Source organism: Dipodomys ordii, unplaced genomic scaffold (assembly GCF_000151885.1).
Source record: "Dipodomys ordii isolate 6190 unplaced genomic scaffold, Dord_2.0 Scaffold19, whole genome shotgun sequence".
In the NCBI taxonomy this organism is placed as follows: Eukaryota; Metazoa; Chordata; class Mammalia; order Rodentia; family Heteromyidae; genus Dipodomys; species Dipodomys ordii.
Genome location: NW_012267235.1, coordinates 2,497,501 through 2,519,284, shown reverse-complemented (window position 1 = coordinate 2,519,284; position 21,784 = coordinate 2,497,501). Strand labels below are relative to the sequence as shown.

General features: G+C 36.4%; 1 protein-coding gene across 7 annotated transcripts in view; it reads right to left on the bottom strand.

Moving 5' to 3' along the window:
* Bcas3 (breast carcinoma amplified sequence 3) overlaps positions 1-21,784 on the bottom strand; it is a 521,107-nt gene that overhangs the window by 363,955 nt on the left and 135,368 nt on the right. For all 7 annotated transcript variants that reach the window (XM_013013399.1, XM_013013401.1, XM_013013396.1 and 4 more), the window contains exon 14: positions 12,119-12,252. In XM_013013399.1, the coding sequence (XP_012868853.1) occupies positions 12,119-12,252 (134 nt within the window). The remainder of the gene's footprint in view (positions 1-12,118; positions 12,253-21,784) is intronic.

The window sequence follows — 21,784 nt, the reverse complement described above, 5'->3', positions numbered from 1 at the left end:
TCCAAGATACAGAAATGGCCATCTCATACACCTCCAAAATTATGCTCAAATTAATTCCTCAAACCTTATTAACAACCTCTGTTTATAGGAACAATAAAATTTTCAGTTATTTTAATATTCTAAAATCTAAACTTGAGGTTTGCAAACTTTAGATAGAAGAAATCTGAGAGCTAGTAGTAGCTCTGGTCAAGTGTTTTCATATGTAAGACCTTGTGATCAATCTCAAACATGGGACTGGGGAGGGCAGTATTTCAGGAGTGGAAGGGAGGATAAACCACCAAATAATTTGTGAGAAATGCAGTTCCTGAGGTGCAACCTTACGGATTATGATTCAGTAGATATTAGCATAGGGACAGAAACAATAAAGAAGTATACATTTTAGATCACTTGATAATGACCTTAATATTAACCTAAAGTCTGTCATACTGAGTTACCAAATAAAGAATTTAAGGGGGCGAATACCAGAAATCACCCAATTTTTTCTCTTCTTACACTCTAACTTAGATGAATAGCTAGTAACTGGGTGTTTGGAAAAATATGGCAGGAGGGTTCACTAGGACTCTACAGGCCGAATTACCTCAGGATGACTTACCTTCTACTATCCTACTATCTAAAATATGCTTCTTTTGTTTAGGTTTATTGTATTTTGCATTTGTGAATTTCAAGATGTTCATAAAAGAATAGTTCAAGATTTGTGTAAAATGTATACAGGTCTATCAGTAAGTTTAAGTAATTTTTTAAAATCCCCCCCTTTAAAGAGAGAGGGGAGGGAGGGAGGGAGGGAGGGAGGGAGGAGGGGAGGGAGGGAGGGAGGGAGGGAGGAAGGAAGGAAGGAAGGAAGGAAGGAATACAGGCAGGCAGGCAGGCAGGCAAACAAATGAAACAGAATTATTTTTAAGTCTATATAGAACCCTTACAAATTATGAGATTATTTTCTTTTGGTGGAACTTGGGTTTGAACTCTTGAAGTTTAAACTACCTTTGCTTGCATGCTTGTTTGTTTCTTTAGTTGGGAATGTACCACTCAAGTCACACCCCCAGCACTGTTTTTTGTGCCTTTCTATTTATTTTTTGCTGATCGTGGGGTCTGAACTCTGGGCCTGAGGGCTGTCCTTCAGTTCTTCAGCTCAAGGCTAGCACTCTATCACTTGAGCCACAGCACCATTTCCTGCTTTTTCTGCTTATGTGATGCTGAGGAATCGAACCCCAAGGCCTCATGCATGTAAGGCAAGAGCTCTACCACTGATCCACCTTACCAGCCTGTGCTTATTTTTTAAGACAGAGTCTCACAGACTTCTCTGTCTAATTTCAAACTGTGATACGGTGGATGTCAGACTCTAGAGCAGACTGAATTACACACATGAGCCACTGGAATCTACAGGAGGAACTATTGCTAAGGATAACATTCTGAGTTCTTTAAAGTACAGATAGGTAGGTAGGTAGATAGATAGATAGATAGATAGAAAGAAACATAGACAGAAACAGACTATATACTTTATATAATGTATACATAACTATAATTATATAATTAAAAATTCACATAATATAATGTATATATATAAATACATTATTTAGTACTTTAGTACTAGAATTTAATATTGTAGTATGTAGTTTTATACAAACCAACACACAAAAAAAGTACAACATTTATCCCCAATGCTGAATCCCTCAACAAAAGCAAATGGAGACTGAAGGAATCTGGGTATCTTGATAAAAAGAAATTAGCATCTTTGTTGCTCACATTACTTCTCATATTATTGCCTTGAACTTTGAAATGATGTCTACAAATTGCACTAATAAAAATTATCATGTGGAAAGAGGCAAAAAAAAAACCCAACTAAGGCATTGTTGCCCATTTGTAAAACAGACATCTTGAATCATGATAAAAATAATTAAGTGTGTTTTTTCACCTCTAGCTATGATATGCCTAATAACTGAAATAACTACAATCTCCATTCAGTTAAGAAAAAAGTGAAAGGGAAACAGGTAGGGACTGAAGGAGGGAATAACAGAAAGGGAAAAGGAGTTAGGGAAGACAGGAGAAGAGGGAAAGAGGGAAGGAAAATAACTGGATAAAATGTCTGAAAAGAGTACAAACTTTTCAGAGTACTAAAAAGATAATAGATAATGATCATATAGCAATAACTAAGAAGCCATTATAAGAAATTATGTTGAATAAAGATATTTGGAAATTTCAAAATGGAAATATTTGCCCACAGAGCAGAACATCTGCCTAACAAGACCAATGACCTGGCTTAAGAATCTAAATAAATAAAATAGTGATAATAAATATAAATGTTTTAAAGAATTAAAATGCAAGCTCTAGATATTTTCAGAGACACACATGCACAATTCTAATCCTTCAAAGTCAGTAAAACAATTTTCAGGGAAAATGATTTATCTTAAGACTAGCAGAATGGCACAAAAGCTAGAATGCCTGCTATGCAAGCTCTAGGCCCTGAATTCAAATCCTACTACTACAAAGGAAAAAACGAAAAATAATTAAGTTAACTGAGAAATATTTGTCTCGCCAGGCACTGTTGGCTCACGCCTGTAATCCTAGCTACTCAGGAGGCTGAGGTCTGAGGATCACGGTTCAAAGCCAGCCCGGGCAGGAGAGACCGTGAGACTCCTATCTCCAATAAACCACCAGAAAACCAGAAGTGGTGCTGTAGCTCAAGTGGTAGAGTGCTCGCCTTGAGCTGAAGAGCTGAGGGACAGCGCCCAGGTCCAGAGTTCAAGCCCCATGGCCAACCAAAAAAAAAAAAGAAAAAGAAAAGAAATATTTGTCTCAACAATTATAATTAGGTTAATATTAGCAAAACTTTGCTTAGAATGAATTTGACATATTAATTTATATGCTCCATAAATAATGGTGGAAAGCTACTATATGATTTGCAAACTTTTATGTTTCAAAGTTTAAAAATCACCTAAAATTATCAACCTAGAAATGGAGAGAGGGGAAAATGGTAGTATGATTAAGACTGAGGAAACCTGCTCCTCTTTTCTGCTTTTTTTCAAAGGATCAAGAACCAAAATTTCTGTCCCAGTGCCAGTCACTCACTCCTGTAAACCTAGCTATTAAGGAGACTGAGCTCTGAGTTCACCAATCTATGAGAGTCTCATCTCCAATTAACTGATAAAAAAAAAAGTCAGAAGTAGAAATTTTGCTCACATAATAAAGTGTAGTCTTGAGCAAACAAAAGCTCAGAGACAGCACCAGGCCCTGAGTTCAAGTACCAGGACTGGCATTAAAAAAAAAAAGAACAAAAATTCACCAGACCCTGAGTTCAAGTACTAGGACTGGCATTAAAAAAAAAAAAGAACAAAAATTTCAATGAATTACATATCTAAACTTTAATATCACATAAAGAATTTGGTAAAGACTAATTGACTAAATATGTACAGAGCAAACAGAATTGGCATGTAGCATATCATAAATGCTTTAGCTATGAGCTAGTGTTGTATTGGTAAAAAACATGTAAGACATGAAGTTCAAGGTATTCTTCACAACTAACAACAGTATTATAAACTGTTCCTTGCAAATAGAATACTTCGATTTCTAACAGCATGAAGAAATCAGAATGTCTGGAGATCTTAATTCTCATTTGTTGTTCTGAATAAGCATTAATTAATGCTAAAAAGAAGAATTTATTTTTGTAAGTAGCTATTTTGTCTTAATGAAATATGTATGTAAAAATCAAGGACGGACTTAAGATAGTATTCAAAAGGCAATAGAAAAACATGAGAAAACAGCAAAACAAATAGGAATGCCTAAGGAAAAACAATTTTAATATGCTAAAGATAAAGCTTTAAATTTTAGCTATTCAATTTCTAAAGTAGGGATATGAACACTTTAAGCACTCAAGGACGTTTCAATAGTTGCCCATTATAGTAAATAGTAAGACTCTATATAGAAAGACTCAAAAAGGTTAATTCTCCATCAAGGTTAGTAAAAAATAAAAAATCAAGACAAGAATATACAAATGGGCAGGGAATGTGGCTTAGTGGTAGAGAGCTTGCATTGCATGCACGAAGCCCTGGGTTCAATTTCTCGGTATTACATAAACAAAAAAAGCTGGAAGTGGAGCTGTGGCTCAAAGTGGTAGAGTGCTAGCCTTGAGCAAAAGAAGCTCAGGGAGAGTTCCCAGAAATAAAGAAAGAAAGAAAAGAAAGGAAAGAAAAAAGAAAAGGAAGGAAGGAAGGAAGGAAAAAAGGCAGGCAGGCAGGCAAAGAAAGAAGAAGGAAAGAGAGAGAGAAAGAGAAAAGAAAGGAAGGAAGGAAGGAAAGAGAACTCATTTATTAAAACCCAAAACTCAAGACAAACAATAAAGGGCAACATGAAGCTCTGCTACCATTAATTGCACAGGGCCAGTAGTCCTAGTAGAAGTGAGCTTTGCTGTAACTTGTCACACCTTTACAAGAGATGAACACACTTCTGTCCAGACATGCCCAGAACTACAGGGTGAAATGTGCTAATGATGGAGGAAGTAGGTTTCAGTAGGCAAAGAATATCTGGACATACACTAGATGCTGAAAAGTAACACTACTGTACATGAGGGAGTAAATCAGTATGGATCTAAGGATACAGTGAGAAAGGGGCCAAAACATCCAGGTGCCTCTGACCATATCCACAAGTTTAACCTCTTCTCACCCAGTTAGGGGAAAACGTTATGGCACAACAGTTGTCATTGGAACAAAAAACAATGCTCACAGTAAATATATTATAGAATGTTTTAATTGGGAAAGTAAAAATGTGGGATCCTTCCATTCACTTCAGTGTACTATCATTGCAGCTTATATACACTAAAAAAAACTAATGTCATGTGAATGTACTTAAGTTTAAATGCTTGTAAGATTACCTGAGTACCTCAGTCACATATACTAGTGACAGTGAGACCAATTTGCAATGGACCAACTTCCAGGTGTCTAGTTCCATTCCCAAATCCCAGGAGGAAACTAGGTGAGGAATTAATGGCTGATGAAGTACTAGGTGTTAACTCAGTACAACATCGCCACCTGCCTGATGCAGCAACCAAGTACACTTCCTTTTGTAGAAGTTTGCCAGTATTCTATTACTATTTTAATCAACAACTTACAAATGGAATCCTTTGACATCACAGATAAACCATGGGAAGGGTAAACCTGAAGATTAACAAGTTGCTAACGTCCAAATGGTAACCTTACCTCGAATTCCACTGAACAGCTTACAGGCTCTTTTAAATATCTAGGCCTGGATCACTGAGGGTCAGCAAAGAAAATAAGATGGTGTCCACTGGGTCACCCAGATGTATAACCCACAACTCTGAACGCAATCTAAGTAAGAAGCATTCAGCCCAGGAATATAATGGAAAAACATCAACCCTACATTAACCCTACATTAGGCAAACTATGGCATTGGACTAATATGCCTATTTATGTATGTTTTGATGAATTATTTAGGGATGATTTTGTCAATAAAATAAATGAGTTCAAGAGCGGGGATGTGAGCAGCTAGGCAAAGAGAAAAGAGCCAAGACCCTTCCCTCAAAAAATGTATCTACAGTATAAGAAGGCTAAGCTTCAAGCCACAAAGGAAATAATTCTTGATCTTATTTACACTCAAGGCTAGCACTCTACCAATTGAGCCACAGTGCAATTTGTGGTTTTGGGAGTGGTTTATTGAAGATAAGAATCTCATGGACTTTCCTGCCTAGGTTAGCTTTGAAACACAATCCTCAGATCTCAGAGTCCTGAGAAGCTAGGATTACAGGCATGAGCCACTAGTTTGGGACCTAATGGTTTCTTTCAACAAGAAAATTATGTTTCATTTTGATAAACTATAATCTATAAATTTTGTTTTAATGAATTTTCTATTAGTGTCACATTTTTTTAAATCTGTGCCTAACCCAAGACACATTACATTTCTAAAAAAATCTGTGCCTAACCCAAGACAAGTTACATTTCTTCATAAAAGCTATATAATTGTGGTTTGTAAATTTATCTCTATCATCAAATTTGGGTAAAAATGTTGACATGACTAACCTTTCCTTACTCTATATCTAAACACTCTTGTCAAAAGTTAACTGTCTTTGTGCAGAACTGATGCAACAATGAGATGTACAAGTTGTCATGTCCAAAACGAGCTTTACAACGTCAGTGCGGGGGGGAGGGGGAAGGGAGGGGTTGGGGGGGAGGGGGGAAGGAGAAGGATTGGGATGGGGGGGGGGGGGGAGGCTGGGAAGGGATGGGAAGGGTAAACAAAGGAGGAGGCTGCAATGCTTGGTAAGAAATGTACGCATTATCCTGCCCATGCAATTGTAACCCCTCTGTACAGTTTGTTCACAAATAAAATAAAATAAAATTAAAAAAAAAAAAAAGAACTCCCTACTAATAATGTGGATTTAACTGATAATCAGGTAGATGCATCTTTCAACTTTGTTCGTATTTTTTTTATTGTGAAAATACTGTACAGAGGAGTTACAATTACATGGGCAAGATGTTCATGTTTTTTTAAAGTCCAATGTATTTTCAAGTGAATTTTAAACACATCTTGTTAATTTCTATGTTAGTTCCTCCTGGGAATTTGATAGAAATTATACTAAATCCAAAAATAAATTTAAATAGAAGTTATATAACATTATTCACAACAGTTCAACTCTTCATTTTTTTGGATCTTTATTTACTAACTAGAATGCTTTCTAGTCTTTCCATTGCATATCTTGCCTACGATGCTGTAGTGTTCTTATTTTCTAACATTTAAAGTTATAACTTGAAAATTATATGTGTTAGTATATAGAAAACTACAATTGATACGTCTCTACTGATCTATGTCCTATGTTACTGTTACACTCATTTCCTTTTTTTAAAGAAAAAGCTTGTCATTATATGACTTTTTTTTTTCCTGGTCCAAGGACTCTAGGCCTGGGAACTGTCCCTGAAGTCCATTTGCTCAAGCATATCACTCCACCACCAGAGCTACAACACAGCTTCAGGCTTTTTCCATGATTAATTGGAGATAAAAGTTTCACCAACTTTCTTATCTGGGCTACCTTCCAAGAATGATCCTCAGATTTCAACCTCCTGAGTAGCTATGGTTACAGTCCTCAGACACCAGTGCCTGGCTATCATATGACATTTTGGATCTTGTTTTAATCACTTGCCAGTATATGATAACCATTTAATTAATTCATTCATTTTCATTCATTCATTTTATTTATCATTTATTTATTTATTGCAGTTCAATGGCTTGAACTCAGGGCGTGGGGGGGGGGGCGGAACTTGAACTCTGGGCTCTTCAACTCAAGTCAAATGCTCTACTGCTTGAGCGACAGCACCATTCCTGGTTTTCTAGTGGTTTATTGGAGATAAAAGTCTCACAGACTTTCCTGCCCAGGCTGGCTTTGAACCATGAACCTCAGATCTCAGCCTCCTAAATAGCTGGGATTACAGGCCTTGTGTTCTTGCTTGGCTTTTTCCACTCACTGCAAGAGCTCTACAATCAAGCTTCCAGCTTTCACTTCTTTTTTAGAGTCAGATTTTTTACACAGCCAATCATATCTACCATGAATACCTTTCCAACTAAAGGTGGTTCTTTCCACGTTCTACAATGTTCCCTATTAACCTCTAGGATTCTCTCTAACTGCAGCTTTCATCTGTTTTGTGCCACGCCGGCTCAAGTGGAGTCTGCTTAGCATGGGAAACCATCTATCAGACCAAGATAGGGGCTTCAGAGACCTATCTCCAAGTTTTGGGACTTCACCGAAGTCTACCTCGGAGAATAGGGCTTCTAAGAGGCCTACTCCTGGAAAAAGGCTGGCAAACCCCTGGGAAAGATGTGTTTCTGCCTTTCTTTTCCTCACTGTATAAGAGTGCATATTAATCTTTTACTGTTTCTACTGCTCTTTGTACTTATTCATTGTCAACGTTCCCTTATTCAAAGCTCTTTCTTAAGAGTGTTGACGACTCCAATATCTGATGAATGTCTTAAAAATATGACTAACTCACCAGAGTTAAGTGCTACCCTGAAACCCCTCTTATGGAGTTTAGTAGGCAAGTTATAAGTAAATATAAAAGTATTGGGGGTTTCACGAAGTCACTTCAGCAGAAGGAATTGTTTGTAAGAAACTTACAAGAAGCTGTAGGGCAACTAGAACAGAAGGAATGTATGGCAATTGCTGAGATAACTACTTAGGAGAAAGAACTTCCTACTACTCTTTTTCATTTACTAAGAGACTTGCTAGATCTAGGCCTCCATGACCTTACTATTAAAGAAGGAACAGGAAAAATCTTATGGGACAATTAAGGCCTCTATAGAAATAAGGTAATGGTTAGATGGTGACAAACGTGGAAACCCATTATATTTCTTAGAGATAAGCCGGAAACAAGTGCCTTTCAGGTGTTGACCACCCAAGAATGAAGCCCTGCAGCAAGATTGTGTAAACTTTTGCCCTTTCAGGCGACCAGCTGGTGACCATCCAAGAAGGAAGCCTTGCAGCAAGATTGTGTAACCTTTTGCCCTTTCTTACGGAGACTTTTTGCTATAAAAGTTTGTTATCCTCAGCATTAAATCGCACTCAGCACTCAGCATCCACTCCTAATGTGTGTGAGTTGTCTGTTTGCCATCTCCCCATCCTATTCCAGGTTCCTCCCTTAGGTGTCCTCTGTCGTCCCGACAGAACCCGGTCCGCGGCAGTTTTGTACTATGTTTTCACAATCTATGTACTTAGACTCCCATACTTTTTGCAGTGTCTAAGCAACTTAGTGATAATACTAGTACCTTCCTAGTTTCCCTCTTCCTATACTGTGAAATGGAAATGCAATGAAAGCATTAAGCTGGGAAAATAACAGGCCTCTTCTCATTTGTTTTCCATCTGTCAGGATCACCATACTTGAACATATAACATGAGTGCTAGAAAAGCCACTATATAAAGCATTTAGTTGTTTCAAATCTAGTCCTAGTGGAGGAACCTGATATTGACAGTTTAGCATTCACTGTCGCAGTTTTGTATTTGGAGAGAGGGGATAGATGGAAGACACTGAAATGACCACAGAGTCATAGAGTTGTTAAGTTTAGAAAAATGAAAACCCTTGTAATCCTAGCTACTCAGGAGGCTAAGAACAGAGAATCACAGTTTCTCTGTAGGACAGTTTATGAGATTCTTATCTCCAACCAACTTCAAAAAAACAAAAACAAAAAAAAAACATTTGGAGCTGTGGCTCCTTTATCAAAAAACCTAAGAGAGTACCTAGACCCTGAGTTCAAGTTTCAGTACTGGAACATACATACATGTATGCATGCATGTACCCCCCACATACACAGACAGAGTTCAATTTGAATATCAGTATAATCATGACTGGGTAGATAAGATATTCTCATAATAAAAATTATCTAAAATTATTTCTTAGTAGTATCAATTAATACTATGAAATAGACTATTTGCTCCTTGACAAAAATACTAATCATACTATTTTGTAGGACTATTTTTTTTTTGGTGGGGGTGTCTGGTCGTGGGGCCTGAACTCTGGGCCTGGGCACTATCCCCCAGCTCTTCAGCTCAAGGCTTGCACTCTATCACTTGAGCCACAGCACCACTTCTGGCTTTTTTCTTTTTGCTTAAGTGGTGCTGAGGAATCAAACACAGGGCTTCATGAATGCAAGGCAAGCATTCTACCACTGAGCCACCTTCCCAGCCCCTTGTAGGACTATTTTAAGATGATAAAATTTACACTTATCTGATACACAGATGTTTCTAAAGCAAATGTGCTATTTGCCAAAATTAGCATATTGTATAACAAAGTGACTTGACTCTGCTTGAATAAGATATTATAGAAGTATACTAACGAAATCCTTGTGAAGTTTATACTTACTGTGGCAACAAGGACTGTTTTGTAATACATGTGTGCTTTGTGAGGAAAATTATTGTCAGATGCAGAGGATATCCCAAGTCAAATACCACAAAACAACTTAATTCAACATAATTAGATCCACATACTTTTTCCCCTTGCCTGATTAAAGTACACTCAGAATTCTTGGAAGAATTCAAAATAATATGATTCTGAAGTACTCAAAGATGACTAGATAGATCATGTGCCATATGGAATTCATGACTGGTATTAAATTTTATCAGTTCAAAACATTTTCAGTAGAAACTTACAAAGACTAATTTTATGATCAACTGAGGTCCTCACATCTAAAATATTAATGGTTAGACATTACAAGATGCACCTAGAGCAAAATCATTCCTTTTTACTTGCCTACCTGTTAAAAATAGGAATATTATTAGCAGATCCAAATATATCTACCAAGAATATATGAGGCAATATATTACTGTAGACCAAAAATTCTATTTCTAGGAAATAAGCATGCTGGTACATGGTGGTACATGGTGCTACTCAGGAGGAAGAGGTAGGAAGATCTTTATCCAAGGCCAGCCTAGACAAAGTTAGTGCAAGTCCTTATCTAAAATAGAAACTAAAAAACAAAAGGACCAGAGATGTGACTAAAGTTGTAGACCCATGTTAATTTTATCTAGAGCTCTCATTACACAATCATTACACAAATGATTCTGTCACACTAATATCTAGCTAATCCACTTTAGTAACCTTAATACTCATCAGATAAAACCAAAGGGTATAATTATGTTGGAATTTGTATATTTATTTTATGTTGGAAAGCATGCCTTCATCAATTATTTGATTATCTTATTAAATGGATGAGAGGTGATATAACACTGGATGCTTTATCAATTTTCACAACTAAATTAATGTCTAATGTATTTTAATTATAATTATGAACTTTTTATTTTTATTATAGTCATTTGTTTCAGTAAAAATATAAGAGAAACCACACTTTAAAATGGGTTGGATTGTTCAAAGAATAGCATAGAATTATCTCCAAAAAAACAGTTGGCACACTGGTAAAGCCAAAACCATAAGTTCTGTGAAATAAAAGCTATTTGTAAGTTTAGGCTCCTGAGATAATGCATATTATCTAGCATTTGATGTTCAGAATATTAAATACATATAAAACATCATGTCATACCAAGATAACTAAAGCAATATTTAATAATATATGTGTATATGTTGGGGCTGGGAAGTGGGCTCAGTGGTAGAGTGCTTGCCTCGCTAGCATGAAGCTCTGAGTTCAATTCCTCAGCACCACATAAGCAGAAAAAAGCCGGAAATGGAACTGTGGTGCAAGTGGTAGAGTGCTAGCCTTGAGCTGAAGAGCTGCGGTACAGGGCCCAAGCCAGAGTTCAGCCGCCACAACCAAAAAAAAAAAAAAATGTGTGGATATATTTGTGTTATCTGATAATAAGAACATTAACAAAGTTGTTTATATAAATGTTTAAAAACTATGTGAACAAAAAAAATGCCCACCCCTGTAAATTCCTATTTACTACTTTCTATCATCAGGGAGGATAATTTCATATTACCAAGGTGAAATCAGTAAATGTAGTAATGCAATTGAAAACTGCCTCCAAGTTATAATATACCCAATTCTATTTTGAGAATTGTGTTTATGTATATGTAAATGTGTGTCTATAGGACCAAGTGTGTGCAGGTAAGTGTGTACATAGAGACATAAGTAGACACAATGTTCCTAGTAAAAGATAAGGAGGTCAGATATCCATTGAGTGATCAAGATTTTTTTCTGGAGCTAAAAATGGGGTAGGAAAAGAGTGAAATGACCAACTAACATAAAAATTACCAAATTTTTAACAGTAAAGTTTCAATAACTTATTGTTTTATCTTTATTTGCTCAAATGAGTATGATATGCTATCATACTCAAAGAATAAAGTTTTCTCAAAAACATAAAGTTTTAGCTGGGCCTCAGTAGCTCACTTCTATAATCCTAGCTAGACAGGAGGATGAGATCTGAGAATTGTGGTTCCAAGCCAGCCTAGGCAAAAAAGTCTAGGAAACAATTATCTCCAATTAAATCACAGAAAAGGCTGAAAGTAAGGCTGTGGCTCAAGTGGTAGAGTGCTAGCCTTGAGCAAAAGGAGCACTGTGACAGCACAGAGTTCAGGCCTCAGGACCAGTTTAAAAAAAAAAGTTTCAATTAGGTATAAATGACCCATTAGATTAGAAATCACAGCACATAAAGAAATCAATTCTAAAAAATACTACTTACTTTGGCTTCTGTTTCACCCCTGTGTAGAGTATACAGATGATGGACAGCACTTTGGGATGAGGACCAAGGATGAGTCAAAATTTGGAAAACATGGAAGTCATGCCCAAGGGTGTCTGTTGTGACTAAAAGCATCCCTAGAAGAAAAAGCAAGGTATAAAAATTCAAATGATTATGTGCAAAGATGAAATAATTTAAAATTGATCGGAATATCTTAAAATACTACTAAATAAAAAATTCCCCAAACTTATAAAAAATAGTTTTCATAATAAGAAAGTTGAGATAAAATATCTACTTCCAGACAGGCACCACTGGCTCACTCATATGATCCTAGCTACTCAGAAGAGTGAGATCAATATCAAAGCCAGACCAGGCAAGAAAGTCAAAGAAAGTCTAATCTCCAATAAACTAATCAGAAAAACCCAGAAATTGCCACCAAAAATCCAGAAATGGAGCTGTGGCTCAAATGGTAGATATCTCTAGCAAAAAAGAAAAAAGAGACAAAGAGAGTCAGAGAGAGAGAAAGAAAGAGAGAGAAAGAAAGGAAGGAAGGAAGGAAGAAAAGAAGGAAGGAAGGAAGGAAGGAAGGAAGGAAGGGAGGGAGGGAGGGAGGGAGGGAGGGAGGGAGGGAGGAAGGAAGGAAAGAAAGAAAGACTGAAAGACAGCAGGCAAGCAAGCAAACTCAGAGACAGCAGCACCATGTCCTCAGTTCCAGTCCCAGGACAGGAATCAAAAGAAAAAAATTTGATATAAAATACAAACATAACATACCACCACTAGTAAACTATGGAGGGGAATGCAGGGGGACTGTGTGAGCCCATAAATTGGGTAACACAGGGACAAGGGGCACCAAAAAGTGATGTATTACACACACACACACACACACACACACACACACACACACACACACACACACACACACACACACACACACACACATTTTTTTTGGTCGGTCGTGGAACTTCAACTCTGGGCTTGGGCACTGTCGCTGCGCTCTTCAACTCAAGGTAAGCCCTCTACCACTTAAGCCATAGCACACTTCTGGTTTTCTAGTGGTTTATTGGATATAAGAGTCTCACGGACTTTCCTGCCCGAGCTGGCTTTGAACCTTAATCCTCAGATCTCAGCTTCCTGAGCAACTAGGATTACAGGCATGAGCCACTGGTACCCGGTGATGTATTATATTTTTTCTACTCTAGGACAATATTAATTGAAACTGTCAACAATGTATTCCATAAATGAAGATCTTCAAGTGGTAAGGCGCTAGCCTTGAGCTGAAGAGCTGAGGGACAGCGCCCAGGCCCAGAGTTCAGGCCCACAACCGGACCCAAAACAAAAACAAAAACAAAAAAAAAACCCTCAAAATTAACTAGAGCAGGACTCCATGTGGGACTCATTGCTAGAGTATCTTCTAGCACATTCCAAAAGAGGAATGTGCTGTCTCTTGGAGAGACAGACTAACAGAGACAGAGAGACAGTGAGTGAGAGAGACAGAAATCTCCTAATTTCCAGAAACGTCCAGAACATTATTGTCATCTAAAGATGTTTGTTATAGTTATTTCCTATTCAAAAAAAGACATGAGATTGCTATTGTTTTACTTTAAATTCTGTCGTAGAATTTTAATCTCAAAAAAAAAAACTTCATGGGCCTAAATTTAAGGATTTTAACTACAGTTTAATATCCCTTATCCAAAATGATAGAGATAAGAAGGGTTTCAGATATTGGATTCTAAAGGAATGGCCATATATATGAAATAAAGCATCCTATAAAAGTCCCATTCCTAAACAGGTAATTGATTTGTGTGTCATATACTTTGTACAGAGTTTCAGGAAATTTATAAAATGTTCTTCATGTGTCTATATTTTGCCTACAAGACTCAGGAGGTGGGAATGTCATCCCTGTGATTTTTTTTAATTAGATTTTTTTTGCGGGGGTGTCAGTCGTGGGGCTTGAATCTGGGCTTGGGTACTGTCCCTGAGTTCTTCAGCTCAAGGTGAGCCCTCTACCACTTGAGCCACAGCTCCACTTCCGGCTTTCTATTGGTTTATTGGAGATAAGAGTCTCATGAACTTTCCTGCCTGGGCTGGCTTTGAACTGTGATCCTCAGATCACAGCCTCCTGAGTAGCTAAGATTACAGGTATGAGCCACCAGCACCCAACAATTAGATTTTTTTTTTAAAGAGAGAAAATGCCATTTTACTAGTGGAGGTTCCTATTAGTCATATCTTTTATAAAAGTACACATTAAATAGAATTCTATTCTAATTTGGCTTAACAGTATGGTACAACAGTCTTTCTATTTTAGTCACATGATTTTTCTGTATTTTTAATGCTGTAGTAGCATTGTCTTATTTACTGAAGGACCTACCATACGTTACTTAACTACTTTCAACGGTCAATAGGAAAACAGGAAAAAGCAAAAAGCAAAGGCAACCTCACAGTTTTCAATAAACAGCAAGTACACAAAAAAATATTCTGCTCCCTTAGAAATATTTGGTGCATACTGAGAATATAACAAGCCACCATTACTCATTAAACAAGATTGATCAAATATCAAAACTACTTAAAATGCTGTTTGGAGCTAGGTTTGGAGAAGAGTGAACACTCAAACAGTTGGTTGAAATGTAAAATGAAACAAGCTTTTTGTCACAAATTTTATTATCTTTAGAGTTGTACAAAAATTTTGATAAGTTTGTTTTTTTTTGGGGGGGGGGGGAGATCCAGTCGTGGGGCCTGAATTCTGGGCCTGGGCGCTGTCCCTCAGCTCTTCAGCTCAAGGCTAGCGCTCTACCACTTGAGCCACAGCGCCACTTCTGGCTTTTTTTTTTCTTTTTGCTTATGTGGTGCTGAGGAATCGAACCCAGGGCCTCATGCATGCAAGAAAAGCACTCTACCACTGAGCCACCGTCCCAGCCCAGAAATTTTAAAAAGTTTTAACTGTCAATTTTCTTTTTTGGGGGGTCCGGTCCTGGGGCCTGAACTCTGGGCCTGGGTGCTGCCCCTCAGCTCTTCAGCTCAAGGATAGCACTCTACCCTGAGCCACAGCGCCACTTCCGGCTTTTTTCTTTTTGCTTACGTGGTGCTGAGGAATCGAACCCAGGGCCTGTGGCATGCAAGGCAAGCTCTACCACTGAGCCACCTTCCCAGCCCCATAACTGTCAATTTTCTATAGGTATTAAAATTAGATTTTAAAGTATTTCAACTTTCATATTTTCACATTTTTAGTAATGCTCAACTTAAACTATTAATTTTCAATTCAAATTGGTAATGGTTAAGATTTTAAATTTTGTCTGGTATTAGTGGCTCAGGTCTGTATTCCTGGGGAGGCTGAGATCTGAGGATCATGGTCTGAAGCTAGCCACGGCAGGAAAGTCTGAGAGACTCTTACCTCCACTGAACTACCAAAAAAAGCCAGAGTGGAGCAGTGGCTCAATTGGTAGAGTGTTAGACTTGCACAAAAAGAAGCTCAGGGACAGCACTTGAGCCCTGAATTCAAGCCCCCGGAGCAGCACAACAAAAAAACAAACAAAAAACCCATCATTTTAAATTACTTTCTCTAAATGAAGGACTTAATCCTTTTTCACATATAAGGTATTTGGTCATATAGACATTGTCTACCAGAATAATGATAGTTTGTGTTTTCTTTTTTCCTTCATCAATATGTCTAAATTTTTATTTCCAGGTAACTTGTATCATGATTTTAATTTTCTTTTTAATTTTATTAATTTCTAGCCTATCTTGTTCCCTGTTTTATTTTTCTAGTTTTAAGTTCATTTGTTCATCTTTCGTATTTCTTAAGTTCCAGAGTAAGAATGTATCAGTCAACATTCTCCTCTAAGTCTTCCTTCAATTCTACAGATACTAAAATGTAGTACTTTCATTACACTCAATTGTAAATGTTTTCTATAGACTTCCATTGTGACAATTGGTTATTTAAAGTGTTTCTTTAGTTTCAAATATTTTAGTATTTTTCAGATATTATTTTTAGCATACTATCAAAATGACAAAGGATTATTAGCTCGCTTTATGGCTCCGAATACTATATACCTGGATAAATGTTACATGTATATTTTTTAAACCTGCAGTATTCTATTAAAACTAATTAATTTAAGCCTATCATTAGGTTTATCTAAATGTTCACTCCTTACTGATTCACCTGCTTATCGGTCCCCTATCTTACCATTGTTTTCTACAATGAGTTTGCTACTATAACCTGTTTTAAAACTCTCCTTTGTTGAGAGAAATCATGAAAACATATTAAGTATCACTGAAGAAACAAGATAGTGATTGAAATGGAAAAATGACTTTGCTATTGCCTTGGCAAAGGTATAGCTCAAGCGACTACATTAAAGTATCAGCTGCCACTGACCTGTGTTAAAGAGAATACATTTTCGGTGATAAATTTTTATAAATAGCTTAATACTACACCATTTAATACTATATTACTTTCCTTCAAATTATGTACTATGAGGCATTGATACTTTACTATCTTTCCTAATTATTACACAAACAAGAAAATTACAAGCTTAATAACAAATTGGGAAAATAATTTGCAACTCTTCCTACTTTTTTCTGAATTTTAATACATTTCAGTAATCAAGATACCACTCCTATCTTCTGATAACACCTCTTCAAAAGAAAGTAAGATAATCTTGGTTATAATAAATGTATGTTCCCCATTTACCATAAATAAAATGACTCCATTTCTTTAAAAGTCACTTCAACATTCTGACCACAATGAGCAATCAAACAAAAGATCTGTCAAACAAGACCTTGATTGTAGTTGGGAGTCTGTACTTCACACCTATGAGCCTACTGTTCAAGAGGCTGAGGTGTGAGTGAGACTACTGGTTCAAACCCACTATCTCAAAACCCAGGAGGGAGAAATCACAACTGAACAGGAAATGTGGCACAAGTGACAGAGCCTTACCTCAGACTGTGTATGAAAGCCTTATGTTTAAACACCAGTACCAAAAACTAAATTCATTATTTTTTTTTACTTTTGTAATTAAGGAGTTGTAGAAAGGAGTTATAATTCTGTGAGTCAGCTAACAAGTACAGATTATTAATAAATTTCAGCATGTTCTAGGTTTTCAAATTGGCATCTAAATTTTCAGAGAAAAATAAAATTTTAACCTTGTTATTATCTATGTGTCTTATATCACACATTTTTTTCCCACTACTTCATGCAAACTTAGCTTCTTCGATTCATGAATGAGGTTTTTGGGTTTTTTTTTAACAAAACTTAAAATAATATAAAAGTTAAAGGAACAGGGAGAAAAGGGAAAAATTGCTAGAGTAGGTCTACATAATCATGTGTTTTCTTTTAATTTACAATATCCTCTTATTGAACACGTTCTGCTGAGGAAATACTAAGGCCTTTTTTTCTAGAAAACAAGTTTAAAAGTACATATACATAAAAGGAAAAACTCATACAGAGTAGACTGTGGCTTGAGAACTATTTATGCAGCATCAGAAGACTAAACCAGACTCTGGCTTGGCCATAAACTAAACCCACGCCCCAAATGAGGTGCCAAGCCACAAAAAGCATTTGCGTCATCTGGGAATACAAGGAAAAGGAGGACTTCTAATTATAGGGCCTGGAAGCGGAAGCCTAGAGTGATTAGCTGTTTAGGCACTGCTGTATGTTTATCTGGAAGCTTCCTCTCCCTCACTCTCAGCCTCAAGTTTGATAGATGAACATTAGTGTTGGAAGGTAGGGACTGGAGCTGCTGATGGTACACAGAGTTCTCCAAATCCAAGGAAGGTAGAGAATGAACATTAAGGCTTTTGTGGCCTCATAAGAACATAAGTCTTTTCAACTGGGCGTCAGCTGGTTAGACCAAAAAGCAAAATTAAAGAGTAGCGAAGCTGCAGTGGGCATACACTATAAAATCTTGGAAACATGAGGAGGTTAGTCTTTTTTCCCATATCCTATTTATAACACCTATCTAATTGTGTGGTTCTTTATCATGTGCACACATGAGAACTGGAAGACTCAAATTACCAGCTATTCACACTCTCCTAAAATGAGGCGGAACGAATGATAATGCCAGGTCAAACAGAAGACTACAGAAAATCAGACTGTACCATTAATAAAAGAATTTCAGGGACAGCACCCAAGCCCAGAGTTCAAGCCCCAGGAACGACCAAAAAAAAAAAAAATAGAATTGTATATTTTAGTGTCCAACCTTGTAATGTCATCCTTGCAAACAATACTGGCAATGTTTGTAAACACGAAAGCAAAAAAACAAAATAAAAGATTCTCAGTACTGACAGAAATCTTTGTCCTGAGGTTCCACAAAACATTAGTGTTACTGCAGTCCATTAAACCCTTTAACTAAATTTTCAAAATGAATGTGGATATTTAAAAACAATAATCTCAGAGTTCACAGAAGCCTATCCGTTTCTAAATACTTCAGCACATTTCTCAAGGGGCTTAAATACACATATAGTTGAACTCATCAATTGAGAAGTACACATCAGGAGGCCAGAAATCAGTAAATTTTTATTAAAAATGATATACAAAATCCAGCTAAGACAATGATTTAAATTCAGCTAAGACAATGATTTAAATTCAACAAAGTAAAACAAGGGACATGTATCTACAACCAACACAAAAAAAGGGGCTTAATATGTTGCATTTGGAAAAAACAATAATTGGTAACTATTTTCTAGTTCATATATATTATTCTAATTCACCTTCAATTTTATAATGCTTAGGCCACAAAAAATAACTTTTGACTATATTATTCCAAGGCTTTCAACATTAATTAATGTAATGTTTAATACAGTAAATAGGTTTATATGTATATATTATTTAATAAAGTGGCATTTGCTTATGTACTATTGTTTTTCTACATGTTTGAATATATATATAATCCTTGCTATGTCAGGACACTGTAAATTTTTTAAACATTATTATGAATGCACTTATTTGAAGTGTTCATATTAAATGATTCTAACAAGTAGATATGCCTATGTGTATACTAAACAAGATAGAGCAACATCATGAAAAGTTCCCAAGCATTCCTTGAATTCATCTTCTGCCTATTTATCTGCTTCCAATCACAGATCATAATGAATTACTACTTCTTGTTTTTGATTTACAGTAAATGCCATCACAAAAGATTTTTCTGAGCTATTTACTACAAATAACAGTAGCTTATTCATTTATTTATATTAATGAAAAGAATATGCTACATTTCTGCATCCATTCTCAACAAGAGTGAGAAATGAAATTCACAGTGTGAAATCTAACTAGAAGTATGGGGATGAAACAACCATTATGTTTTAATATGTACCAACACAATATTTTTTACTCATGATCTATACCTACCTACATGCTAATATGTGATATGCCTGATGCCAAGGAACTCTTACAGTTATATGCACAATAATGCTGAATTTATTTCACAAATAATAATTGGCAAGCATACATGGTAAAGCAGAATTTAAATGGAGCTTAGCAGGAAATTTGGTAGAGAGAAAAACAATACAGGAAAACATTACCAACAACAATCATAAGAAGAAGAAATAAGGGGCCTGGAAGGTGGCTCAGTGGTAGAGCTCTTGCCTTGCATGCCTGAGGCCCTGGGTTCGATTCCTCAGAACCACATAAGCAAAAAGAAAAAAGCCAGAAGTGGTGCTGTGGCTCAAGTGGTAGAGTGCTAGCCTTGAGCAGAAGAGCTGAGGGACAGCACCCAGGCCCAGAGATCAAAACCCACGGCTGGACCCCAAAAAAAATAAAAAATAAAAAGAAGCAGAAATAAGCAAAGAGAAATGATATGCAACATTTTATTTCAAGAAAATATTGTATGTAATAAAACTAAAAAATATCATTTAAAAAATAAATTTATACATTTGGGAATTTCTAAAAGAATACAACTGGTTTACCCTTCAAAGGAGGAGGATGTAATGCTTGGTAAGAAATGTACGCATTATCCTGCCCATGCAATTGTAACCCCTCTGTACAGTATGTTCACAAATAAAACAAAATTAAATTAAAAAAAAAGGAGAACAACAAAAAAAAAAAAGAAATGTACTCATTACCTTGCCCATGTGATTGTAACTCCTCTGTACAATATTTTCACAATAAAAAATAAAAATAAAAAAAGAATAGAACTGGTACATTTCATATACATGAAATGAATCATTTAGGTTTTTTGCACATTGTTTATAGACACAGGGTTGTTTGTGGTGGTGGCTAGTCGTGGTAATAGTACATGTCTGTCTAAATGCAAGCTAAACACTTTAAATTTTTCCTGATTTTATATTATATAAGGTATACCTAAATAAAACTCAAGGTTGACAAAAAAAATACTAAAGACAAAGGAGGAGATAAGCTAGATGGTTTTCTATAAAATAAATGCAGAAAGGAAAAAACCATGTAGCAGTGGTATTATTTGACACTTGTTTGGGAATGGGAGGGGAAAACTGGGAGAGAGTGAGAGAAGGAGTGACATTGTCCAAAAGGAAATATACTCATTACCTGACTTATGTAACCCTCTGTATATCAACTCTATGATAACGATTTTTAATGAAGAAAAAAAAGAGACCAGTTATAAAGTTAAAGTCACTTCAAGAGCTAGCACACCTTATGAAAAAAAAAGTTTGAAACTTAGAATACAGTAGGCAAAGCTATATAAAAGATACAGATAAATGATGAGGGGAGTCCCACCTGTAATCCTAGCTACTCAGGAAGCTGAGATCTGAACAGCACAGTTCAAAGCCAGCCCAGGCAGACAAGTCCCTAAGACTCTTATCTTGGATTAACCACCAAAAACTGGAAGTAGTGCTGTGGCTCAAGTAGTAGAACACTTGTCCTGAGCTGAAGATCACAGGGACAGTACCCAAGCCCAGAGTTCAAGCCCCCCAACCAAACCAAAAAGAAAAAAAAAAAAGATAAGGGGTCAAAAGGAAAATAATGAATCTTAAGTGTATAACCTGGCAAACAGGATGGGAAAGCATCATGAGTCCTGAATGCCACAGAACATACAGAAAAACACAAAAGACATATGTCACAGTTGTAGCATAGGAAAAAAGACACTATATACTTGATAATGCTTACATGAAAGTTAAAATATCTACCAATTACTCTATTTCAACTGTATCATCAGCTAACACATACACTTTTGGTTTGTGAACAAATGCAGAAGATATTAGTAATCACAACAAGAAATTAGAATTACATTTGATTGTTTGTTTGTTTTGGGTCCAGTCATGGGGCCTGAACTCTGGGCCTAGGCGCTGTCCCTCAGCTCTTCAGCTCAAGGCTAGTGCTCTACCACTTGAGCCACATCGCCACTTCCGGCTTTTTTCTTTTTGCTTATGTGGTGCTGAAGAATCGAACCCAGGGCCTATGGAATGCAAGGCAAGTGCTCTACCACTGAGCCACCTTCCCAGCCCCTAGAATTACATTTGAAAACCTACATGAAAATAAAAATTAGAAGTGTATTTGAAAGTTTAAAAAAAAATTCATATGGAACAAACAAGACCACACTAAAGCTACCAGCACAACTATGTTTATTGCAGCATTATTTACCATAGCTAAGATATGGAACCAATCCAGATGCCCTTCAGTAGATGAATGGATCAAGAAAATGTGGTATATATACACAATGGAATTCTATGCCTCCATCAGAAAGAATGACATTGCACCATTTGTTA